The sequence below is a fragment of the Ursus maritimus genome, unplaced genomic scaffold (assembly GCF_017311325.1).
Source record: "Ursus maritimus isolate PB19 unplaced genomic scaffold, ASM1731132v1 scaffold_19, whole genome shotgun sequence".
NCBI classification, from domain to species: domain Eukaryota; kingdom Metazoa; phylum Chordata; class Mammalia; order Carnivora; family Ursidae; genus Ursus; species Ursus maritimus.
This window is the reverse complement of record NW_024424341.1, coordinates 22873369-22899421: the sequence shown is the minus strand read 5'-3', so window position 1 is coordinate 22899421 and position 26053 is coordinate 22873369. Positions and strand designations below refer to the sequence as shown.

General features: G+C 50.7%; 1 protein-coding gene across 2 annotated transcripts in view; it reads left to right on the top strand.

The window, feature by feature from the left end:
* Positions 1 to 26053, top strand: part of RANBP10 (RAN binding protein 10) — a 67935-nt gene that overhangs the window by 38017 nt on the left and 3865 nt on the right. For both annotated transcript variants that reach the window (XM_040633463.1, XM_008702550.2), the window contains exons 4-13: positions 11918 to 12085; positions 17102 to 17124; positions 19090 to 19274; positions 21586 to 21698; positions 23181 to 23289; positions 23400 to 23548; positions 23739 to 23943; positions 24661 to 24782; positions 25246 to 25391; positions 25716 to 25827. In XM_040633463.1, the coding sequence (XP_040489397.1) occupies positions 11918 to 12085; positions 17102 to 17124; positions 19090 to 19274; positions 21586 to 21698; positions 23181 to 23289; positions 23400 to 23548; positions 23739 to 23943; positions 24661 to 24782; positions 25246 to 25391; positions 25716 to 25827 (1332 nt within the window). The remainder of the gene's footprint in view (positions 1 to 11917; positions 12086 to 17101; positions 17125 to 19089; positions 19275 to 21585; positions 21699 to 23180; positions 23290 to 23399; positions 23549 to 23738; positions 23944 to 24660; positions 24783 to 25245; positions 25392 to 25715; positions 25828 to 26053) is intronic.

The following is a 26053-nucleotide window of genomic DNA, read 5'->3' as shown; positions in this document are numbered from 1 at the left end:
AGCTCCCACCTCCATAGCAGAGATAAAAATTCTGGATTTAAGACTATTTTGCAGGACAAATTAAGTCTTTTGAGGTAAGAGGTTTCATCAACAGCAGAAGGGCTAGTTCTGAAACCTGAGCTTGTCAGTCTGAAAACAGAGATTCTCAAGTGTCTAATGGTATGATTGGAGGTTGGGGCCACCTCAGGGTGGAGCTGAGGGGGCACTAGTTACTGCTCAATCCCTTGCTTCCCTAATGCTGGGCAGGAGTCTGTATCTAGGTGTCCTGGAAATACTGCACCACCATGCCTGGGCCTCCTTTGGGGAAGGGTTTTGCACATGCCCATCTCTCGGAATCTGGCAGTGTGTGCAGTCACAGGCTCCTACACTACCGGGGGTCACCCATCCATTGACTTTCCCCAGAGGTTCAAAAGGAGCTCGGTGGAGACAAGGAAAAGGCAAACCCAACTCCAGAGGAGAGCTACCAAGGCCTCGGAGCTGAGGTTGCCCTTCAGTTTTGCGGGACACTGCCACCCCTTTCCTTAGCCTGATTCAGCATGGGTGACAGACCCAGTCTGTCCTATGGGAGCTTGAGGTGTAGGCGGGTAGCTCTGTTAGATATGGCAGATGCTACTTGAGCTATGTCCTAGCCAGACCTAGCTAGACTCCTTCTGGCTTTCCCGTGCATCCCCTGGCCATCCAGTATCTATTTCTTTTGGGGCAGGGAAGGAGTATGACTCGTGGAAGGCCCCTTTTATGCAGGTGCTGGCTCTGCACACCCTGGCCTTGCCCATGGTTTCAAGCTGACACCTGCTCCTATCTCAGTATAGGGTCTGGATCCCCCTGTGAGGACAGGCTCCACTTGATATCAGCCTCTGGTGTCACCAACTACCTGCGGAGCCTTTTTCTCCTGCCCTCCTTTCCTTGGCTTCCATGCTGAGCAGACTCCCAGGGTACCCTTGACCCCTTTTGCCTGGAGCTGCCAGAGGCATAGCCCTAGGGTTGTGTAGATCCTGTTTCTTGGTCCCAGGGTTCTGAGCGTTTGGGGTAGCAGCCATGTGAGTACTACGATGGGCATTCTCTGATGCCACCCCTCTGCATCTGCTGAGTGAAAAGTTCTCTTTTGCTTTCCCATTATTCATTGTCGAGCTGCTCCAGGCACTGGGTCCTATCAGATTTTTTAAAGATATTTGAGGTTTGGGGAGAAACATTTTTCTAATGCATTTCCAGGGAGGGATGGCTCTGAGTGAGTGAACATCCTTGAGAAGTAGCCCTGCCAGGAGGTCTCCCAGGACACATGTGTTTTCTCCACAGCAACCTCAGGCTCAATAAGCACCCTGGCCAAGCTAGCCTAGCACCTTCCTTCCATAGCCAGTCTCACGAGTGACATTTTGAGAGCCACCAGGCATGGTTGCTGAGCTCTGTCAAGTGCTCTGAAGGCCAAGTGGCCTCCATAGGAAACTGGGGACAAGCAAGGGTGGAGCAGGCCTGTGACTGCCATTGGTGGGCTGTTAGTTAGGAGAGATGGGTGGTCCACCCCTGCTTCCTCCCTTGGGGATAAAGGAAACAGGAAGTCTCAAGTGCCCAGGATTGATCATGAAGCTGGTGTTAGAAATAGAGAGGGAAGGGAAACTCGAGGGTGAGTACCTCCTGTGGGCTGCTGTTCCATAGTCGTTCTCCTTTAATCCTCTCATCAACCCGGAAAGAATTCAGTTGAGAGAACTCGGAGGGCCAGGTGACAGAACTGGGATTCAAACCCAAGTCTGCCTAGTCCCAAAGCCCAACAGTGACTGGGACCCATTTGTTGGGGAGAGATGGCTGGCTTGGTGGTATGGAGGCCACGGCTTAGGCTAGCTTTGTGAGGTATGGGCTGGACTCTGTATGCTGGTCAGTCATGGGCCAGGGCCAGAAGCTAATGTGCAAACACAGTACCAGCCCCCTTCCCAGATTCTGTGGTAACGTGGTAATGATGCAGAAATCTTTGTACTTGGCAGTGGGAGTCCCCTCCATTCCTAGCTCCCTGGGACTGAGGCCCCTGATATGTCCTGGCAGATGGAAGTTGCATGAGGTGAGCTCCTGGAGCAATCATGCCGGAGTCCCTGCCACCCCCATGGGAGTCTCCTTCCTCCAGGGCACTATAACCAGGGATGGTGTCTGGGAGTGCCAAGATGATGAACCATTTTCTTTCCTCAGCCACCCCCACACTTCTGTGATGGAGACTTCCCCTCTGAGTGATAATGGAAGGGGAAGTGGGTGGTGCCAGAGCATCTGAAGTGGGCACCTAGGGCCTCCTGGCCCGAATGAAGCTTGGCTTCCCCTTGCATCATTGGCATCCGATAGGTGTCTGACGTGGCAGGCTTTTCTGTGTGGGTGCCAGGCTGGCTTCCCATTTCTTCTCTCTGGGAGTGACAAGGCTTATTCTCTTTGGAGAGGGGAGAATGGTTAGTTGGGTGGTATTTCTGTCAGAGTGTTGTCCCCGCTGTGCAGTCCCAGCCATCCTCTGACTCGGAACCACCTGGACCTGACTTCCTACAGGGCCTGACCCAAGCAGCTGTGCCCCCTTGTTTCCTTTCCTCTCAGACAGCTGACTTTAGCCCTATGGTAAGGGTGACACCTCTCCTTTCTGGGCATATCATTCCAGCTTTGCACCAGGCACACCCAGAGGGGGTGATTGTTCCTGCTACCAACTTAGAAAGTGCTGACTTTGGCTGCAGGGGTTCTGTTTCCAGTTCTCTTCTGAAGCAGAGGGTGGTGGGGCTAGAGGGGAGGCTTTCCCAGGCAGAGTTGCAGTAGTCACCATAGCTGCTGGACCCTCTTAATGGGAAAGGGGACTTAGAACCATGGATTCTTCCAGAGCTGGCAAAGATATTTGTATCAGCTGCCTTGTTTCGTGGAAGAGGAAACAGACTCAGAGACTGTGAATGACTTATCCAGGTGTAGAGCCAGGTCCACAGCCTGTCTGCAGGCCTCTTTCCAGGGCCCAGAAGTGGCTTCACCATTAATCTGTATAAGTGGGGACAAGATGCAGGCAGACAGCTCTAATTGCTTTTCTTAAAAAGAAAAATGGCAGCAACAAAACTCACAGTCAAGACCAGGATTGTCCATCGGCAGTGTGTTACAAAGTGGTCTGACCATTGGCAATCTTGTACTTCAGGCTTCTTGCCAGACCTTGATCACGTTTCCCTTTTTACTTCAACAGACATTTCTTGGGGCTCCTGGGTGGCTCAGTCGTTAAGTGTCTGCCTTCAGCTCAGGTCATGATTCCAGGGCCCTGGGATCGAGCCCCGCATCGGGCTCCCTGCTCAGTGGGAAGCCTGCTTCTCCCTCTCCCACTCCCCCTGCTTGTGTTCCCTCTCTCGCTGTGTCTCTCTGTGTCAAGTAAATAAAATCTTAAAACAAAACAAAAACAGACATTTCTTGAACACCTACTGTGGACCAAGTGTTATGCAAGGTGAACAAAAAGATGCTTACATGTGGCCCCTTTAGCCAGAGAACTTTGGTTGCTTCAAGGGAGAGAAACCCATCTCTAACCAGCTTGGTCAACCAGAGCTCAGGCAGGGTAAAGAGAAGAGTAAGGTCTCATGGACTGAAATGCTGACACTTTCTTTCTCTGCCGCTTGCACCTGCTTTGTGCTTATTAGCTTTCGTCTGTCAGGCTGGCCTTCAACACAAGATTGGAACAGTGGCAGCACAGAGCTTTGAGACCCAGTCTCCTCCCAGCATCCTTGTAGAAAAATTTCAGGAAGATCTATTATTGATCTAAGGTGGTAGGAGGCTTTGTGCCCAGTCCCTTCTTAAAGTTGATGGAATTCAGCCAGATACGAGTAGAAAGTAGTATTGGTCAGGTCAGCTAAGCCTAGGGTCCAAAAACCTTGTAGGGGTTACCTCAAGTTTTTTTAAATGGAGCCCAGGCTTTGAGGAACTTAAGTGTTCTGCTTTCAGAGCATCTTGCTTTTTCCTGAGATTGGATTGGGGGCCACCTCAAGGAGGAAGTAGTAGCTTCACCCTTATGGGTACCTGCTTGGTGCTCACCTGAGTGCCCCTCAAAGGAAAGGAGAACTGAGCTTCTGAGAGTGTTATCTACAAGACCATGAACTTTCCTGTAGCCTCTCAGTGCCTCAGTTTCCTCAATCTTCAGATGGGACTTGTCGTACCTGCTGATTGTTTTGGAGACTCAGTGTTTCTTATAAGTAAACCTTAGGGCTATTTGACAGCACTGTCCACTTGCTCCCCCCTCCCTTGGTAGAGAAGGGAACCAAGATCCAAGGAGGCAAGTGACTGCCCAGGGCCTGCCATCTTGGAAGGACAAGGCTGTATCCAGGACCAGACTGCAGAAGCCTTCAGGCCACACTTCTGCCCTGGCACCCAGGGCTACAGTGTCTGTTCCTAACAGAGGCCACATGCCCTCCGTAGGACCCTAGCTTGAGACTGACAACGGACTCTCCACAGAATGTGCAACTGCAGTTAGGCTGTGGCCTTACGGTTTTTCTTCTCAAGAACAGCAGTGGTAGTACCAGCTCCTCTCTGCTGTACAGCCTCTCAAGGCCTGGGGAGAAGATTCATTGTGGGTGGGGTAACTTAATCCATTTAGAGTAACTTTGTGCCCTTTAACATCTCCTCATCTATTTTGGGCTTCTAGTGCCTTTCTCTGTGTTTGTTCTGCCCTTTCTAGTCTTTGACTGGCCTGAATTTTTCTCTCAAAGGAAAAACAGAAAGCCATTGTATCAGGGCAACACAGTAGGAAAATCCTCCAGTGACTTCATTTTAAATTTTCTGTCTACACCACTGTTTGTTTAGTGAGTGTTCCCCATCACAGCCTTGAGCATCTGGGATGAGCCACAGTCTTTCACTGGCCTTGTATAGCCACCCACCTGCTCAAACTTAACCTGTCTGAAAGGCCTACTTCTTCTCTTAGTAGGTGGTACCACCATCCCCCCATGTGTCCAGGACAGAAACCTGGGAGGCATCCTTGTGTGCTCTCAAACCAGCAGCACGCACATCCAGTGAGTCCTGTTGACTCTGCTCCGAGTCTTTTTGTAAGTCTCTCTTGAGTCTTTGTAAGTCTCTCTCGGCTCCAGCCCCACTGGCCATCTTTTCCCTTTTCTCAGATATGCTGAGCTCATTCCCTTTACCCCCAAAGTTCTTTTTCTGATTTTCTCATTAAGCACATATATCTGCTTAGGGTTCACGCCTTGGTGGGGACTAACTTGACTACTCTATTCCCATCTCCACTCCCGTTTCTAGCCCATCACCTGGCTTTGTATTCTTCAGGGCACGTTTTATCTACCCAGGTGTTTTCTTGTTTGCTTTTTGGTTTACTTGTATATTATGTTTTCTCTGCTGCTTGCACACCTCCCACCACCCCCAGTTTATCAGCCCCATGGAGTAGGCAGGACTTTGTTAACTAATTGGCTAACTAAGTGGATTGGTTGCTTGTCCTTTCCAGAGGATGGGAAGGTAGCACGGTGGCCCCAAACCAAGCCACTGCCACAGCCACTGATACTAAACGAAGTGTTTAACATTCCATTTTTCACCCCAAGCTAGCTTTCACATACATACGTATGCACCTTCTATATACATACAGGCTCTTAATTGTGTTTGGAAAAAAACATTGGTTATAAAATGATAGATAGCTTCAATTGAAGATACATTATAGCTCTGCGTTTTTCTTGCGAAAGCTTTTTAACTTCATAGCGCTCTGATGAGCAGGAGACAAGGAGCTGAGATGTTATTTTCTGCACTGATCATTCCAGATCTCAGCAGGGTGGCGTTCTTTTCGGAGGCTCTAGGGGGGAAAATCTGTTTCCTTGCCTTTTCTGGCTTCTGGTGTCCACCTGCATTTCTTAACTTGTGTCCCCATGTCTCCATCTTCAAAGCCAGCAGTGTAGCATCTAACAATCTCTTTCACATCGGCTTTTCTGAGTAGACCCTCTTGCAAGGACCCTTGTGATTGCATCGTCTCCCCATCCAGATAATCCAGGACAATCCAGTCTCCCATTTTAAGGGCCTTAATCACTTCTGCAAAATCTTTTTTACCATGTAAGATAGTGTATTCGCAGCTTGTGGGATTAGAACATGGAAATCTTTGGGAAGCCTTATTCATTGTACCACAGGGACTATGAATTTTCTTCCTTTGGGTAAATCTGTATAATTGTTAAATCATTTGGGAATTGAAAACAAAAACAGGAAAACTTACCTATTTTCCAGACACCCTGAGGTGATGGTGATTCTTGAATTGATTCTAAGTGAATACTTTTTTTTTTAATTGAGCTCTTCAGTTTTTTAAAATTTAAAATCCATATTTATAGCTTTTTGGTAGTTTTGTCAAAATAATTACATAGTTTATTTTTGAAGAAAAGCATTCAAAATACTTAAATTTTCTATTTTAGGCCTTTGGAAATGTAAGCCTCTGTTGTTTTGGTGATAGTTATTGAGCTCCCATACATGGAGACAAAAATATCTCCCAAAGACGCTTGAGTCATTGGCTTAACCATTAAGGAAATAGTTCTGGGTGATTTCACTACTTTTGATAAATCAAATGACCACATTAAAAAAAAAAAGATATATTTACTTATTTTAGAGAGAGAGTGCATGGAAGGGAGGGGCAAAGGGGGAGGGAGAGGGAGAGAATCCCAAGCAGACTCCCTTCTGATTGTGGAGGCCAACTTGGAGCTTGATCTCATGACCCTGAGATCATGACTCCAGCTGAAACCAGAAATCAAGAGTCAGATGCTCAGCCAGCTGAGCCACCCAGGCGCCTCCAAATGGCCACATTTTTATTAGAATTTCTAGAGTACCTACTGCTTCGGTCTGAGAAAGCTAAAACAAAGAAAATCTTCTAGTTCAAGTTTTCTACCTTCTAGACAGTAAAATCTGCATACAAAATCTGCCCTGCAGGGTCATCCTTGTGTGAGAGAAAAATGGACTAGGACTGATCATTGCACATGAACACACAGACGTGTGTGTGTGTGTGTGTGTGTGTGTGTGTGTGTGTGTACACACATATGTGTACCACCTCTCAGATTCCTGACTTGCTGGCCTGGAGGAACTGGTGATGAGATCATATGGCCCCTGCCCCAAGGAGATCCTGTCTTGGCCAGAGGATAGACAGGGGCATTCCCAGGGACAGTGACTGGTGACTTGAAAGGGTCAGTAGGAATCAGAATTGAACAGGGATGTGAGCAGTATGCTGGGAGGGACCAAATAATGTTATGGAAAACTTCAGGGGGCAAGAGTTAGGGTTGGATCATGATGCACTGGCACAAAGGGAGGACCCAATAGGCATCAACAGCTGTGGGCATAGGTCCGAGAGGGCCCATAGGACAGCAAGCTGCTCTCCCTAAGGATTCTTTGGGGAGGGCTACAATGGGCAGTGGCTTTCCTCTGTTCCCCCAACAACCACATGGCCTCAGGAGGTGGTGAGTGGTGGGCTTGGCTTTAGGGAAAGCTTTGCTGTTCACACAGCATTGAGGAGAGCCACACCTCTGTCCCTGGCACCCCACGCCCCTGGAGCAGAAGTTTGGGTTTCTAGCATCTGTAAGGAACTATAGCAGAACAGCCTGTCCTGGGGAATTCCATTCTGAGAACTTAGGCCCGTGGCCCAACGTAAAGTGCTCCTGTATTTTTGTCTGGATCATATGTATGTTCTTTGTATGCAAAAAGTGTGACTTCCTGCTTAGGAGCCCTTTTCCAGTGGGCACTGGGTGGAAATGTGTGTTCTGGACCATTGGCCGTGGCTGCCTGGTGAGGTGGGAAGGTGGGGACACCCTGGAGAGCAGAGACCGGCAGCCGCAGCCTTCAGGCAGGAGACACCCGTGCCTGTGTCTTCTTCTAGGGCTGAGGCCTGGGCCTGGGCCTTCCCCCATTTCTGGCCTGGAGGCCCCCTGACTCACTGTAAGTCAGAGATCCAAGGTCCACTGCTCCCTAAAACCAGTGCATGTAACCACTCTATTCTGGTGATGGGTCAGGGGCTTGGGGACGGTTTTATTGCCCAGGTGCTTACCACCGCAAATGAGACAGGACCCATGACAGGAAAGATGTGGGTTTTGGAATCTGAAGGTTTGGGTGCAAATCCCAGCTCAGCCATTTCTCAGCTTTGTGGGCTGGTGAGCAAGGCCCCCAGTCTCTTGATGAGGTGGAAGTGGCAGTACGTGTTGTGCCAAATACTCAGGGTTATTGTGGCATTCTCCTCACCGGTTGCCACAGTGTGATCAGTTACTGTGTTGCTTATGGGAAGCGCCCATGGTCCATCTGAAGGATCCAGGGAGGACTGCCGTGACTGGTGTGACGTGTGGTTGTGGATCCTGAGGCAGGGGAAGCTGGTGGGCAGGCCTGAGGCCACCGAGCACAATCTGAGCCAGACCTGGAGGGATGATTGTCACTCTGGTCGTCACTGCCGTTCAGCTGGACCCCCTTCATTTGTGGGCTTCTGTAGACCAGAGGAGCAGCTGCTGCTGCAGCTACTGCTGCGGAGCCATAGGGCCTCCTGTGTGGAGGCCTGAGGAGAGGCATTGCCTATGGTAGCCTCATCAGCCTACCTCCCGGGGCAGGAATGGGCATCGCTGTGCCCCAGAAGAGCCCTTCCCTGAGGTCAAATGATCTGTGTACCCACCAGCAGTGGAAAGTCCCCTCCCACTTCTGGGCCTGAGGGGGTTAGAAGTTGGGTGGATGCTCAGATTAGCACCTGATCTCCTGAGCCAGGCAGTTCCAGTGTCTCTGGAGAACGGGAAAGGTGGGAACAGAGCCTGGCTCCAGGCCTTGGGCCTTCTAAAGCCAGCCCTGGGGAGTTCTCAAGATAGTTTCCTTGTGATGTGGTAGAAAGCTATTGGGTGGGGAGCAGCAGGTCTCTGGGTCCTATACTCAGTAGTGAGAGCCATTCAACTTTGACCTGTTCCCCACTATGGGTTCCGGGGAAGCTTTGTTTAACCAGAGGGTTCCTGGCTGAAAAGACATGAAAGCTCAGGGTCCACAAGTCTTGGGATGTCTAATGTGATTAGGAGGGGGCAACTTGCCCTTGAGCCCAGCAGTCCAAATGCAGGGCAGAGTTTGGGCACCAGGGTCTGGTCAATTCCACCTCTCCAGTCATGCCCTCTGTCTCCCTTGTCAACCACTGTCCTTGTCATCCATCTGCCTCACCCCCATACCTCTGCTTACAGCCTGCCCACACCCCCCTGCCCTTGCCCTACCCCCTCCCTCCCCCACCACACACATATATACACACACTGAAAATGTTTAAACTCTGCCTTTCTGGAGAGAGCTTCCCTCCCAGGGTAGAACTTCTACCCATGCCACTTGGGAAGGGAGGGGTGTGTTTAAGCATGTTCATATGGGCATGCTGCTCAGACCCCAAGGAGGCAGCAGAGGCTGGGAAAGTTATTTGAAGGGGCTGCTTTGGGGAGTAGACCTGCTTGCCAGCCTGTCCTGGCTTGCCATGGCCCTGTGGGCTCTACTCCCCCTTTTTTTTTTTTTTAAAGATTTTATTTATTTATTTGACAGAGACAGCCAGTGAGAGAGGGAACACAAGCAGGGGGAGCGGGAGAGGGAGAAGCAGGCTCCTAGCAGAGGAGCCTGATGTGGGGCTCGATCCCAGAACACCTGGATCACGCCCTGAGCCAAAGGCAGACGCTTACCGACTGCGCCACCCAGGCGCCCCTCTGTGGGCTCTACTCCTATTCCTTAGCCAAGCAGGCAGGCAGGCCCCTCTGCAGTTCACACCCTCTGGTCTCATCTGTGCTCATGCCTTTACCTTCCCAGAATGACCTTTTTCACTCTTTTCCCTTTATAAAACTGTGGTATACTTCAGAAGTTATTTTTGCTCTCACTAGTTCTATTCAGCATTGTATTGGAGGCCCTAGTCAGTGCAGTAAGGCAGGAAAAAGAAATAGAAGACATGCAGAGTAGATAGGAAGAATGCAGCTGTCTTTATTTTCAGACAATGTATTTAAAAATCCCAAAGAATCTTCATAAATGCTACCAGAACTAATTGTTGAGTTTAACAAGGTTGCAGGACACCAGGTGAATATATAAAAAGTCAAATATATGTGTGTATATGTTTAATAGCTTTATCGAGATAAGATTTACATGCCATAAAAACCACTCATCTAAAGTATACAAATCAGTGGTTTTTAGCATGTTCACAATTGTGCAACCATCATCTTAATCTAATTTTAGAACATTTTGTCACTCCAAAAGAAACCTTGATCCTACACCTTACCCCAAAATCCAAGAAACAAATGGAAAGTAAAATTTTTAAATAACACCTAGAATAGCATGAAAAGTAGAGATAAATTTGTCAAAACATTGTTGAGAGAAATTAAAGAACTAAATAAAAGGAGAGATTTGCCATGTTCAGAAATTGAAATAAATAATCAGTATTATTAAGCTATCTGTTCTCTCCAAATTGATCTATAGATTCAAACCAGTCCCAAACAAAATCCCAGCAGACCTTCAAAAAATACTGTTAAGAAAATGAAAAGACATACCACAACCTGGGAGAAAATATTTATAAAACACATAAAAGGATTTGTATTCAAATTATGTCTAGAATCCTTACAGCTTAATAAGATACACAACCCAATTTTTAAAACTGGTTAAAGGGGCTCCTGGGTGGCTCAGTCGGTTAAGCGTCTGCCTTCAGCTCAGGTTGTGATCCCGGGGTCCTGGGATTGAGCCCTGCTGCTGGTTCCCTGCTCAGCAGGGAGTCTGCTTCTGCTTCTCCTTCTGCCCCCACCCCCGTTTTTTCATAAATAAATAAAATCTTTTTTAAAAACCTGGTTTAAAAAAAAAAACCTGGTTAAAGATTTGGATAGTTCAATAATTTTCTAATAAATTGATGGTTCAGTATATGAAAAGATGCTCAAAAGATCCTTGGTTATTGGGGAAATGCAAATTAAAGCTGCAATGACATTAAAACTACTGATACCTACTAAAATGGCTGAAAGAAAAAGAAAAAAAACCCCAAACATCTGACCATACCAAATGTTGGTGAGAAAGTGGACCTTATACATTGCTGTGAGAATGCAAATAGTACAGCCACTTTGGAAAACAGTTTGGCAGTTCGTTATCAAGTTAAACATATACTTATCTTCTGAGCCAGCAATACCACCTCTAAATATTTACCCAAAAAAAATGAAAACATACGTCCACGCAAAGGCCTGCATGCAAATATTTATTGGCTTTATTCACAATAGCCAAAAATTGAAACAACTCAAATGTCATTAGCTAGTGAATGTATATAAACTCTGGCATATCCGTATAATGGAGTACTACGTCAGCAATAAAAAGAAACAAAATACTGGTACACCTGAACAATGTGGATGGATCTCAAATGTGTGAAAGAATTCAGACACAAGACGCTCTATATTCTGTGATTTCATTTATATAACATCCTGGAAAAGGTGAAACCTTAGGAACAAATCAGATCATGTTGCCAGGGACTGGGGGTGGGTGGAGTGGGGCTGACCTCAAAGAGGCATGAGGGAACTTATTGTAACAGTGGAAATTTCTATATCTTGATCATGGTGGTAACATTTGTTAAAACTTGTTGAACTGTCAATTAAAAAGGGAGAATCTTATTACATGTAAATTATACTTCAATTAAAGAACATGTTTAAAAACCCCTCAAAGGTCAGTTTAAGCTCCCTCTCCTTCATGATGCTTTCCCTAACCACTTCCTTGTCGCACGCATGGCCTTCTGGTAGGTCCCTTCCAGGTCACTCATGGTTTTGGTTCTTGTTAACCACAGCTTGGGCCCCTTGATTGCTTCACCTACTCAGGTGTGGCGATCTGCTGGCCTCATTGCTCCTTTGGCATAGCCAGACCCTGTCCACAGCCAGCTGACTGATGTGGTAGCAGGCTGGGGAGAGGGGCTCAGACTCAGACAGTGACTCTGGCTGTCTCAAGTAGCTCTACTCACCTGTGCTCTTCTTTTCCTCCACAGGTTGGGATAAACATTCCTATGGTTATCATGGTGATGATGGGCACTCATTCTGTTCCTCTGGAACTGGCCAGCCCTACGGTCCCACGTTCACCACGGGAGACGTGATTGGCTGCTGTGTCAACCTCATCAACAGCACCTGCTTCTACACCAAGAATGGCCACAGCCTTGGTGGGTGCCTAGGGGACCTTAGAGGGTGTGCCCTATGGAGCCAGTTTGATTGGTGAGAGGCCCACAGGCATGCTTGAAAGCCAAAGCAGTGTCACTGATCCTCTGCCAAGCTCTGGGGAACTTCAGCCATTTCTAGGCATTGGAGTCCTGCAAAGGGAAGGGAAGGTAGCAGAGATGGTTCCTTTGTTAATCCATCCATTTAGCAGCATTTATCAAGCCCAGGGTCAGTGCTGAGAAAAGAGCAACGTCATGGTCATGGCCCTGGCCTGTGTGACACTTGTTGGAGCAGGATTTGGCGTTGGTGAGAAGTACATACCTGCCATTGTGGCCTGGGCCCTGACTTTGGCTGGCCCTTCCAAATGCAAGATGCTAGTTGCTGTGGAGCAACAGGAGGTCTGCTGTAGTATAGGAGGTAAACAGACAGGCTGGAGTCAGATGGGGCCAGGTCTTTTCACTGGTTAACAGATAGCAACCTGGACAGAGTTCTATTTAAAAAGGTCCTCTGAGGGGCGCCTGGGTTGCGCAGTCGTTAAGCGTCTGCCTTCAGCTCAGGGCGTGATCCCAGTGTTCTGGGATCGAGCCCCACATCAGGCTTCTCCGCTAGGAGCCTGCTTCTTCCTCTCCCACTCCCCCTGTTTGTGTTCCCTCTCTCGCTGGCTGTCTCTTTCTGTCAAATAAATACATAAGATCTTTAAAAAAAAAAAAAAAAGGTCCTTTGATGTAACTGCAAAGGAGGGACTGGCGTGAGGGCCTGGGGAGGAGGCAGATAGCCTGGGGCGAGGCTGTAGTGATTGGTACAGGGCTTGGGGAACAAGCCTGACAAAGGCCAGGGTGGCCCACCAGGGTTTTGTGACACATGGGGTGCACTAGCAAGAATGGAGGATGGGAAAGTGGCTGGATAGTGGTGCTGTTAACCAGGATCAGGAACCCCGGGAGGAGCAGCAGTCAGTGGAGGGTGATGGGGGCCCTGAAGGATCTCTTGGAAGAGCAACCCTGTACATGTGGAGAGATTTAGGATAAGAGCCTGGGAGATAAGGAGATGTTGGCTATTGTGATGCCTTGCCCTACTGGGGCTGACTGTTACTTGGCTCTTGAGTGAGAGGAGCCCTTGACCAAAATGTCTCTGAGGTAGTGTAACTGCTGGGCCTGCCTGTTTGGGTTTGCAGAGGTCTCTGATCTGGTAGAACCCTACCAGCTAGGCTGGCCACAGGCCTTTCCAGAAAAGGGAATTGGACATTTTACTTAGAACCTAACTTCTAGGAGGCCTGCATCCCCTGGCTTGAGGGGCAGTAAGAAGGTGGTTGTCATTCCCCACAGAGGTGACTTCTTTGTGGGTTTGCCATGAGATGAGGCTGGGCTGAATTAGGGTACATGAGTGGAAATCGGGTTTGCTGGTGGCTGGGGCTGAGAGGCCAGGAGTCAGCATTCCTCAACAGGACAGTCAGCTGCCATAGCCCACAGCGGGCAGCCAAGAGCATGGCATAAACACTGTGGAGGTGACTCAGGTGCACATCCGGAGAAATCCTCCTTTGAAATCCGTAGCCACCCAGCTGTAGTTGCTGGCATCCAGCTGGTGAGCTGGCAGCTAGGGGCAAGGTCTCAAGATGGCTTCTTGCACCCCACTTTGCTCTCTGACTCCAGCTATTTCCTGGCTCTTTTTCTGCTGTCAGAGTCCCAGGGGCCTCTGTTGTGGATTCTCACTCTTCACCCACGCCCCCATTCACCTGTCCCAGTCTCGGTCCTTCCCCTCTGCTTGGGATACCTGCCCTCATCACATCCCTGCATGTTGTCCACATTTACCTGGAGCACAGCACCTGCCATGGGATGAAGTTTGAGGCATACCCTGCTGTCCTCTCTGCACCTTCATCTCCTCGTCTGGGCCCTGTGGGCATGCCAAGCCCCTGAGCTCTTTGTCAGTCAGGTCCCTAGGTCCATAAGGAGCTCTCAGCCACCTTAATGTCAGCCCAAACCTTTACATTGTTTTTAAACTCTTATCTTCCCTATTTCATATATTTTATAGACCTCATGCAAGACCTCACTCATTTAGGAGGATATCGCTTCTTTTTCCAGCCTGTCAGGATCTTCTGTGATCTTGCTTGTTCTTTCTCAAATATTTAATAGCCTTGTCAGCACTGTATTAACCTAAAATTTGATAAACATGTTTATGTATGTTTTCACCAAGGTCTTGATAAAAAATATTGGAAGAGGACAAGGCTTAGATCTGAGTCCTTCAGAATATAGCTATTTCAGAATCACTTTGTTATGTTAGTTTGAAACTTGTTTTTCTGTCTTCTCCACAAGGATATTACTGAGACCTTACTGAAAAATGTATATGGCCTGTCCCCTGCATTTTCTAGATCACAAAATTTAAAGGAAAGGCAATGAACTTGAATTGATAGACTACTTGGTGAATCTTCTAATGACCCTGTTTCCTTTCCACAAGCCAGCTCATCAATAATGTGCTTCAGAATCTCACCTGGGATCGGTCACTGCTCAGACCCCGAACCCTAACCCTCTCCCCTTTAGAGAAGCAGAATGATGTTTCCTACCTCTGACCCCTCCCCCCCCATGCTTTGCTCCATCGTTCCTCTGTCACGGCACTTGCCCTTGCATCAGTGGTCAGTTGTCTGTGTAATTTTTAGTTGCGTGGAGCCAGCAGCACTTTGAGGGCCTGGCTCCTGAGAGATCTTAGCAGATAGTTAATGGAAGGATGAATGGGTGAATGAATGGAGATAGGAAACTGATATCTCACTTACAAGTGGTCCATGCATTTGCAGAGGCATTTTTATACACCCCTGTGCTCTTACAGGCTTTATACCCTCGGCCTCATTAACCCCTGACCTATGTCTCTTTGGCTCAGAGCACTTTTTATCAGCAGGTTTGAATGTTCTGTTTGCATCCTGGATCTTTGCCTGACCTTTTTCCCAGATCTCACCACTACATTGGCCTTGCAGAAGCTCCCAGAGACCTACAGGGCTGGGGCAGCAGTGTTGCCCTTGTCCGGTGCAATAGGGGGTGGAGTAGCCTCTTTCCTCATCTTCCTGGAAGCACCTCAAGGCCTTGTCCTTCCCAAGTGCCATTGTGAGGTAGAGCTGGGCAAGCCAGGGTAGGTCTTCCCCTGCCCAGAAGTGTGGCAGTTTCCTCACCCTGTGGCACAACTGCAGCGAGCTTGTACCAAGACTTCACAGTTTTTGAAGCAGTTTTTATAGAGTATCGCAGTTTCTCCTTTCTTTCTTGAAGTGTCAGGATTAGTGTTACCCCCTTATTTCAGATGGGCTTGGAAAGGCTGGGTCAGTTGCCAAGGTCTCACTGTAGATAACTGATGGAGCCTGGACCTTCTTCTTCCAGGGCCCGTGGGTCTTCTCCGTGAGCTTGGAGTAATGCAGCAGCAGCAGCCTGGCCACACTGAGATCCACAAGGGCAGCTCCTGTACAGACCTGGAGGGTGGACACTGAGGTCTTCTCATGGATGCAGAGGGGCTTCCAGCTTCCATTCTGCCAGCTCCATGCCTGCTACTCTGCATGTGGGGCTGAGAAGTGGCTTCAGGCAGGCAGATCATGGGATTTATGCACTTCCCTCACTAAGGAGCAAAATAGCCTGGCAAAGAATGTAAACAGTTTCTCTGCACCTTGTGTTTGTTTGTTTAAAGATTTTATTTATTTGACAGAGAGAGACAGCCAGCAAGAGAGGGAACACAAGCAGGGGGAGTGGGAGAGGGAGATGCAGGCTCCTAGCTGAGGAGCCTGATGTGGGGCTCGATCCCAGAATGCTGGGATCATGCCCTGAGCCAAAGGCAGACGCTTAACGACCGTGCCACCCAGGCGCCCCTGCACCTTGGTTTTTTAATCTGTAAACTAGTAAACTAGTTGTTCAAGACGGTATACGCCTTCCAGGGTTGTTCTAAGGATTAAATAGTTCCTTGGGAGGCCCTGAGTCCAGGGCCCAGCACAGAGCAAGCACATGGTACATGCTGGCTCCCAGACAGGATTCCGGTCCCAGGTTCACTGAGAGACCTGTCAAACCCTCACCTATTTTTCTCTCTTGCTGGGTTTCAGTTTCTCTTCTGTGTAGGAGTTAGGGGAGCAGACTGGGATCTCTAAGGAGTGGCTTGGAAACTTCCCAATCCAAAAGCTCAGGAGCTTCTAGAAGATAGAAGAAATTTTCTTAAAAATGGGAGGGCTGTGGGTCCTTGGAAGGGTCTCCTTTCTCAATGAGCTGCTTCTCAATCTATAGAACATGAGTGCTCTGGTGTATATTGTGAGATGCGTGTTCTGCTCACATATTTGGGGCCCTGCTTTCCTCCACTCTCACTTCCAACTCAAGGTTGAGGAACCTGGAAGCAGCCCCTTCTCTTGGCAGAAGAGTCAGAAGGTGCACAGGCCAGTGTTAATCTAGGATTTGTCAACTTGAAACCTCTGGAGACTCTTCAATGGGTATGGGCTGGACATGGGCAGTTGCCACCCTCCCTTTCTCCACTTCTCTGTCAGCCTAGAGATGATGTTGGAGCATCAGACTAGAAGAGTCCAGGCCTGCCACTTCTGCTAGTTTTATGACCGTTGGTAAATCATTTCACCTCTGAAGCTTACTTTCCTCATTTGTAAAATGGGGATAAGAAAGCCTGCTCCCCAGAGCTGGTATACAGATCAGATGAGGTGATGGTTGGAAAAGGGCTTGGCGTATACAGCAAGTCTCCATAAATACATGTTGGATCGAAAGAAGAATCAGGCCTGAAGAGGCCTCAGCATAGATTATTTGGGTTTAGTCCTTCTTAGCAGGATTGCCTTGAGAGTGGAAGAGCTGTGGACAAATATTCAAGTATTTGGCTTTACTTCCAGCCAGGCCACCCAGCAAAGGGAGGGCCAGGGTCTAAACCTACCAGGCCCTAGTACATGCTTGGCCTATACCATAGGAGAGATGTGGTAACCAGCCCCTCCCCAGCCATTGTGATGGACCCTCTGTGGTCCCACAGAGGTGTAGGAGACCAAATGGCCTGATTTCTGTTCTTTCCCTCTGCAGGTATAGCCTTCACAGACCTCCCGGTAAGTACTGTTATTGGGTCTCCTCCTCTGGGCTCTTGGGGGCTGACTGAGATGGAGCATGGTGGAACCTGCAAGTGCAGGGTGTGGAGTCTGGCCCTTTCCCCAAACAGGGATGTATGCTGTGCTGTCAGCTTGGGAGTACCAATAGGGGTACCTCCTGGCCTTCCTCTCTCTCCAGCAGCAAGGCCTGGTCTTCCTCCATGACTCTTAGCAGGTGACAGTGATTTGTGGCATTTCCAAAGGCAGCTGGGGGGATGGTATGGGTGGAGATGAGGGCAGCTCCATGGCTCAGCTGGTCTGGGCCAGTTCTGTGTGGCTTATAGCCAGTGGGCTGGGGTGTATAGAGGATTGTTCTGAACTGTTAGGGATCCTGGTCCCGGTGGCTACTCATCAGAGATCCCTAAGGAAGGCCACTACCCTAGGGAACTAGGCCTGCTACCACAGGCTATGCCCAAGCCAAAGAGGTGAGCTTTGTGGGGTTTTCTCTTCTTAGAAAAGGGTGAGGTTTCCTGTTGGCTTAGTTCACTGCTCATCCTCATCCTCTGCACCCCAGTCCTTCATTATCATGAGTCATCACAGATCTCGTCTCATGCAAGGCCTCCACCCAGAATGCTGGGAGCCTGACCTAGGTTAGTGTGCCCTGGCTGGGTTCTGGAAGGAGGAATGGTTTGCTGACTCTGGTGGTTGCCGTGGGATCCTGAGCACCCCTGTGATGCCCTAGGAAATGCCCTTGCGATCTGAGTGGACTTCTGAAGCCCAGACTGTAGCACCCAGGATCCTGTTAGAAACTCTTACCTTTAGATCAGAACCCTTCTGTCCTACCTGGAAGCCCCAGAAGAGGGGCTATGGTCCTAGGCAAAGAGGAAGATAGGAGAATTCTGAGCCTCACTAGGGAATGGTCTAGTTGTGGAGACGTGACATGAGATAAGCAGACATGAATGTAGGCAGTCGCCAAGTGCTAGGACGCGTATGGCTGCTCCAGGGTGGGGAGTGTCATTGAGGGCAATGACAGGGAAAGCTTGCTGGAGGGGGTGGGCTTTGCCTGTGGCATGGAGGTTGGGAGGGGAAAGGAAGGAAGCAAGAGGTCTGAGGATTCAGAGCGTGTGGCAGGCTGAACCCAGCGTGCAGTAAAGGCAGGTGATACTCAGGAATGACACATGGCCTGAGGATGAAAGGTAGAAGAGAGGACTGGGGGCCCAGTGACAATGGGGAGGAGGCCGGCAAGACACTGTTCGGTAGCAGCGGGAGCCACGGGAAGAAATGAGGGAGGGAGTGATCTGGCAAAAGTTAGCCATGACAGGGCATAGATGGAAAGCAGGGAGCCCCATCACCCATGGAGGAACATGCCCAAATCTCACTGGCCAGAAGATCTTCCTCTTAGTGTGCCTTTGACAGGAAGGGCAGTGGCCTCTCTTTATCCTTTCCCAGCATCTGGGGGTCCAAACCACCTGCCCCCTTTTGCCATGCTCTCCTCCTCCCTGCCTTCCTTTCATGTCACCCCCATCCCTTCCTGCCCTGTCATATACCCCCTTTTTGGTGGCAAAGGGATCCTTGGTCCTAGATCATTCTGAAAGGAGCCATTATCCACCCATGTAGCAGATCCTTACGGGCATCCCTGTACGGTTGTGGAGCCTGGTCTACGTCTGTGCACCGTGGCTGAGCTCTGAAGGGGGACCTTGGGTTTTGGGGGACACCATAGCCTCTGATGGAGGGCAGGAGACTCTGCTTTGAGCCTGGCTTGCTTTTCTTTTGCTTTCTATCCTTAAGCTTTGGGGAATGGCGTCTCTGGTAGGGAGGTGGGCAGAATGTGGCTTAGCCCTGCCTCCTTCAGCCTTGCAATTCTTTCAAAAGCCGGAGTAGTGGCCTGCAGGAGCCAGCGCCTTCCCTCTCTATACCAGAGGTAAGGCGAGGCCCTGCTGCCCCATTGCCCTCAGGGCCCAACTGACATTTCATTCTCCTCCTCAGGCCAACCTCTACCCCACCGTAGGCCTGCAGACACCCGGGGAGATTGTGGACGCCAACTTTGGGCAGCAGCCCTTCCTGTTTGACATTGAGGACTACATGCGGGAGTGGCGTGCCAAGGTCCAAGGCACTGTGCACTGCTTCCCCATCAGTGCTCGGCTTGGCGAGTGGCAGGCGGTGCTGCAGAAGTGAGTGCCCCACTCCTGCCCTTACCCAGCCCTGGCCCATCCCAGGGATCTCACTCTCCTATAGGCCCCTGTGCTGCTTCAGGCTACCCTTATGAACTCCATTGTGTAGTCATTCCTTCTGGAAAGCACTCCCAGGGTAACTCTGCCTGCTGCTCTCCTGCTTCCCTCCTGTCAAATGGATAGCTTCTGCTCCGTTCTCCAGATCTGTTCTGAATTAAGCCTTTGCCCCCTCACCTGGATTGGAAGGCTCTGCATGTAATATCACCAGCAGAGCTGTTTTCCTTCCCCAGGTCATTTTGCAGAGGATGTGCTAGGATGCCCTGTGGTCTCTTCATCTGTGGACTTTTTTTGCACCATAGGGAGTACCCATCATGCTGTGACTGGCCTGAGTCATCTCTCAGGGTCATCATCCATCTGAGTCCCATGCATTCATGGCAGTGGTGGCTGGAAGAGAATCTCCCTGAGGCCAGCCTATCTGGCTCTTGGATGATTCGTTTTCAAACTGTCTTGGAAGCCAGTCTTGCTGAGAATCTGAAGGGAGGCGAGGTTTGGGTCTCTCTTCTGCTTGCCAGCTGCAGGCCTGAGTGAAGCAATAACCAGTACCCACTCTGCCAGGAGGTGTGGGTTAGCTTGTTAGCTTGACTCCCAAGGGTGGGCAAAGAAGGGCTGGGCTTCCACTAGCCCTAATTATTGCCCTGCAAAGGCACCCAGGTAGCAGGGTCCCTCAGGTGGGGTTGGGTTGCACACTGGGTTCTTCGTGCTATCTTCTTTTCTTAAAGGATTGATACGGAGGCAGGCCATGGGGAGGGCTGAAGAGGGGGTTAAGTGACCAGTCCCTTCTCAGGAAGAGCAGCACTGTTTTGTTTTTAGCCCTCAGAGCTACTGAGAAGCTCTTCCTTGGAGGGCTAGCCAGTATAATGCCTGTCCCTGAAGCAGGCTTGCTGGGAAAGGCAGGGGGAGAGGTGGAGATGCCCCAGCCGTGTTGGGGAGGGAACAATACTCTCAGCTTACGGTGTGTTTATATGTGTGTATTTGTGTGCCAGTGTGTGTTCATATGTAGTATTTGCCAAGACCTACCCACCTTGGTGGGAGGTTCAGGTTATTTCCTCTCTTTTGCTTGTATAGGCAACCCTTTTGTAAGTAAAGAGCTTTTCATATTTAAGGTTATTTTCTTGGTGTCCTTTCAGGAAGTGGAATTACTGAGTCGATGGACTATACATATTAGTGGCATCCGGTGTGCATGTGGACTCATCTGAACCATGTTTTGTCAAAAATGTTTGCCCTTGTGTTTATAATAATATAGTTGTAATTATCCAGAGTATAATATAAATACATAGTTTCATCATCAGAGGTTTATTTCATTGACTGTGCTAGGCACTTTCTATGTATCATCCCACCTACCCCTTAAAACACGAGGGGACACACAGCTGAACTTCGTGCCTTTCACATTGGTGTTTGGCAATTACAGTAATGACGTCGGACACATGTTTACACCAAGGTACTCACTTCTGTGCACGTCAGATGTGCGGGCTCACCCTTCCGCTCTCCGTGTGTGTGCATGCACACACACGCGCCTGTGCCACTGCTCAGCCAGCTGCCGGTGCTATTCAATGGCGACTTGGTGTTGCGCTTCTCCAGGACATTCCCCAGAGATGGTGTTCCTGTTGGCCACGTGGTTGCCTATATCTTGGCTTCTTGGGCCCCTGACTCGTGGCATATTGTGGAGTGACTTGGGTCACGGGTTAGCTCCCTATCACCGTCTAGAGCCAGCACTCCTGAGGGCCAGGTTCACCTGCAGACCTGGAATCCTTATGCCGGGCACGTGGGGCCATCTGCAGAGGACCTGCTGTGTCTCTAGAAAGCACGCACAGGGCACACATTGTCTCTGTCTGGGCAGCTCCTAGACCGCTTGGCTGGCTGCCATTCTAGGGAGCCCTCAGAGAGAGTGTTGGCCGTCTCTGGGCTTGCCACAGCTCACAGGAGGCAGCCGCTGCTGTAAGGAGATGGTATGTGCCTGTGCGTATATTTTTGTTATCATACTTGCCCGCTTGTGGGCGGCATATTCCAGAGAAACTGCAGCCCCTCCAACAAGCTATGGGGACAGCTGTGGTGACTGGCCCCTCCCCAGCCTGACTGCATGAGCACTGGGGCAAGTTTTTGTTTTGTTGCAGCCTCTCTATTCTCATTCTGTGGAGCTTGCACCTCCAAGATGTGTTTAAGGAAGCCCAGACAGGGAGATAGTTTGTCCCATCAGGTGATCAGTGAGAAATGCAGTTCTAGAGTGTCACCTTGAGCATTTCCTTTCTTCTAGCATGGTCTCATCTTACCTGGTGCATCATGGGTATTGTGCCACAGCCACGGCTTTTGCCCGAATGACTGAAACCCCGATTCAGGAAGAACAAGCATCCATAAAGAACAGACAAAGTAAGGTTGATTCTCCTCTCCCCTCTCCCTCCTTCCCTCACCTGTCCCTAACTCTGCTCTTTGGTCATGCCAGCCTTGGGTAACCTGTCAGGAGTCCATTCAGCTCTGGTCCTTACCACCAGGAGACCAGCCCCCAGCCCCAGCCCAGCCCCAGGCTCTGCTTCTGTCCCTTCTTCAGGACAACACTGGCAAGATGGACAGCCTGGCAGCATGGGAATGAATGCCTCATTGCAGCCTCCCTACTGCACGCTCTGATGGCCCACACAGGCTGGGGCCTGGCATGGCTGGATCCCACTCCTCCATGCTTGTTTCCTTTCTCCAAATCCTGGATTCTACTCAGCCTCCTGTTCATAGTCTTCTGGAAGAGTGTGTTTGCATCTTATCAGACCAATGTCCTGCCTTGCCGGTTTACTCAGCTTTAGTAGTTCTGCCTGTTCCTGGCCAGAGAAAGGACTGAAGTAGTCAGACAGGGTGAAGGCTGGTTCTCAATGGCTGCTGTGGTAGCACCGCTCTCTGCGCCCACCTCTGGTCCTGCGTTTTGCAGACAACCAAAGAAAGGAGCCAAAGGAAACTTTCCTAGTGTACATGCTGGCCTGTATACTGTGTGTTTGGGGCTCTTTTGTGGAAGGAGGGTGTTGGGAAAGAGGAAACAGAGCCCAGGAAGGAGATAGGAAGAGGAGAGGAGAATGAAGGAGAATGGGTATGGATGTGTGTGTCTGTGTGTGCCTGCTTGCGTCTCTCTGAGCCTGTCGTCTCTGTGTATGTGCATGTGTCTGTGTCTCCCAGAGAAGCTACACCCAGCCAAACAGACGGAAAGGGATCCCAGACTTGGGATCTACGAATGAGAGCCTCAGACCCGAAGTCGCTCCCAGCAAGATGCACCAGGCCCCAGAGCAAGAGCAAGATGCTGATGGCCTGAGAGGTGTCAACGTCAGAGATGCCAGTGTGATGAGGATGACCTCCTCTCCCAGTAGGGAGCATGCTGCAGCCCCTGAAGACTGCCAAGACTTGGGCCCTGGCCCAGAAACCATTGTGTTCCCATTGCCACCCCACTGTGAGGCCTGAAAGGAGAGAAGTCTGTCTGAAGAGGAGCCCCTATGGCCACCAAGCTGCCTGGGTGCCCAGCCCCAGATCATGCTCCCACAGCCAAAACCTCTCCCCATGCCCAGGTCCCTGGCAACTGACATCCGTAGGAGCAGGCCTCCACATTTGCTCTCCTGCCTCTGCACTGAATCCCGCTTCTGTTTTCCCGTTTTTCTTTGAGGACTTCCTGACACTTGGCGAAACCAGGGTCTTTTGTGGAGCTGGGAGGCCAGGTTCTTTCTTCAGCCTCTTCTGTGAGCATCTCAACCAGACATGCCACTCTGAGCCAGCCCACCTGACTGTTGGCTAGTCCATGCTTGGGGCTGGTAGTGTGCAGGCATGTGGCTGTGAAGAAGGTCTGCAGCCCCTCACTCACTGCCATACTCTTGCTCTCTGCAGAGATCCAGAAGCTGGTGCTGGAGGGCCGTGTGGGTGAGGCCATTGAGACCACACAGCGCTTCTATCCAGGACTGCTGGAGCATAATCCTAACCTGCTCTTCATGCTCAAGTAAGTTTTGGGCACCACCAGCTCCCCCCTAGCCCAGCCCCTCTCAGCTGGTGGTGGGAGCATACAGCCCAGACCAAGCCCAGAGCATTGCCGCTCTGCTCCCTCTGCAGGTGCCGACAATTTGTGGAGATGGTGAATGGGACCGACAGTGAGGTCCGCAGCTTGAGCTCCCGAAGCCCCAAGTCCCAGGACAGCTACCCTGGCTCCCCCAGCCTCAGCCCCCGACACGGCCCTAGTAGTTCCCACATGCACAACACAGGTCAGCCACTCTCCAGAGGGCTCGGGGAAAAACTGGTGTGGAGAAGAAAGGCCACCCACATGCCCTTCCCTGGGCTGGGCTCAGGGCTCGCTGCTGGATTTGGGGGAAGGGAAAGGGACCACTGTGGTCATTCCTGGGGCCCAATTATGGCAAACTGCCCCTCCTCTTCTGACTGTTCCCTGGTTTCCAGGAGCAGACAGTCCCAGCTGCAGCAATGGTGTCGCATCCACGAAGAGCAAACAGAACCACAGTAAATACCCTGCACCCAGCTCCTCCTCCTCCTCCTCGTCCTCCTCGTCCTCCTCATCCCCATCCTCCGTCAATTACTCCGAGTCCAACTCAACAGATTCCACCAAGTCCCAGCCCCACAGCAGCACCAGTAACCAGGAGACCAGGTGCCTATCCTGCTCTGCTTCTTCCTCCTTTCTGCTCTGTGCCAGCTGGGCTCACTGCAGCCTGTCCTTTGAGTGCCACCCCCCGCCTTTAACTCCCCACCTCCATCCCAGGTCTGTACCTGGAGTAGTTGCTGCTGACCTGCCAGGCCAGGCATTGGCTCCAGCTTCTGGCCTGACCTGTGATCCAGCTGCCACTTTCCTCAGCCCTGACTCTCTGAAGAAGCACTGACTGATGCTGCCAGGCCTTGCAGAACCCCTAGGGTCTACACCGAAGCAGCTTTTACTGGGTGTGGCTGGAGGTCAGACAGATTGGGCAGTAGAGGTTTTAGGCTGTAGACTACAGGTGACTTTCATCTGCCTCCAGGCATAACTCAGGGTTTGACCTGAGTTTGGTGCCTAGAGATACTTCTCAGGGGTCCCTGGTCACTGGGGGTGGGGGAGGAATGGGTGGAAGGGGTGTGCCAACTCAGACAAAGGCCAGGGAGGGGAGAGCCACAGAGGCAGCACTGGGACAAGAGTGAGAATCAGGTGACAGGCCTCTGGGGATAGCTGAGGTCAGAGTAGGGGCCAAGTGTTGGAGCCTGGGAAGCCTTTCATGCTCCTAGGGTCCCTCGATTTACCCACAGCAACCTGTGGCTAAAGCCTGAGTGGAGGCCCAACCAGGCTGCTCCCAACCACATCCTCCTGGTCAACTCCCACCTCAACCCTTCTCCACAGTGACAGTGAGATGGAGATGGAAGCAGAGCATTACCCCAATGGTGTGCTGGAGAGTGTATCCACACGCATTGTCAATGGTGCCTACAAGCACGAGGACCTACAGACGGATGAGTCCAGCATGGGTAGGAACCATGGCCCAGCATGGTGTCACATGGGTGGTAAAGGCTCAGTCCAGATGCCTTCTGCTCCCCGGGAGGGGGTTGGCAGGGGCAGGCTTTTTCAGCCTGAGAAGCTCTAAATGGACCTGGTCCACTACCGCCTTAGTCAGGAATGGGTGCTTGAAGTGGGAAGGCCCCTGGCCTGCTGCCAAGACCAGGGCCCCTGTGTCTGAGGCTAGAGAGAGTTGGTGAGAGTGGCCATTCTTATGAGCACTGTACAGGGTGGGAAGAGGGAAAGTTGAGTCCAGACTCCTAGATCATGTGGTAGGTGGACTGAAAGCACCTCGGCTATGGATGGCCCACCTAATTTGCCTCTGGCAGTGCCCCCAAGGTCCTTCTTGCCATCTCCTTTTTGGGGTCCCCACCCCAGTCCTCCCCTTCTGTCCTTACCCCTCATGATTTGTTCTCTGCTGGGCTCTGGGTGCAGATGATGGGCATCCTCGGCGGCAGCTCTGTGGGGGCAACCAGGCTGCCACAGAAAGGATTATCCTGTTTGGTCGCGAGTTGCAGGCACTGAGTGAGCAGCTGGGCCGGGAGTACGGCAAGAATTTGGCCCACACGGAGATGCTGCAGGTATAGAACAAGCCAGGTGCTCATACAGAGGAGGCTCCCATTTGGTGTGGGGGTGGGAGCAGGTTGATTCTGGGAGGGCCTTGGGGGCAGCAGCAACAGGACAGAGTGGGCTCTGGTCAAGTCCATAATGGGAAACAGGACTTTCCAGGATATATGCAACCCCCTCTAAGCTCTGGGGAGAGCACAGTCCTTCCTGACGCTATGCTCAGGGTTTGCGGTGCCCTCACTGGGCACCATGCAGGGCCCTATATGCCCCCGGAGCAATGGAGGTATGTTTGTGTGTGGTATGTACCACAGTCTTCTCAAGAATGCCCTGTCCCTTAGGATGCCTTTAGTCTGCTGGCATACTCAGATCCCTGGAGCTGCCCAGTTGGCCAGCAGCTTGACCCCATCCAGAGGGAGCCTGTGTGTGCTGCCCTCAACAGCGCCATTTTAGGTAAGTGGATCTAACAAAAACAGAAGCTGGTCCATGAGTGCCTGGGGTGGTCCGTCCCCTCTCTCCATAGGAATTGCTGATGTTTGTCCAGATCAGGGCAGTGAGCTCTGCCTGGGCACTCTCCAGTAGCCCACAGGACTTGGGCTTCCATGGCCAAACCTAAATCCTGACCTCCTTCTGCCCAACTGAGTTGGTTGGCTAGATCATGATAGACCCTGGCCTATGA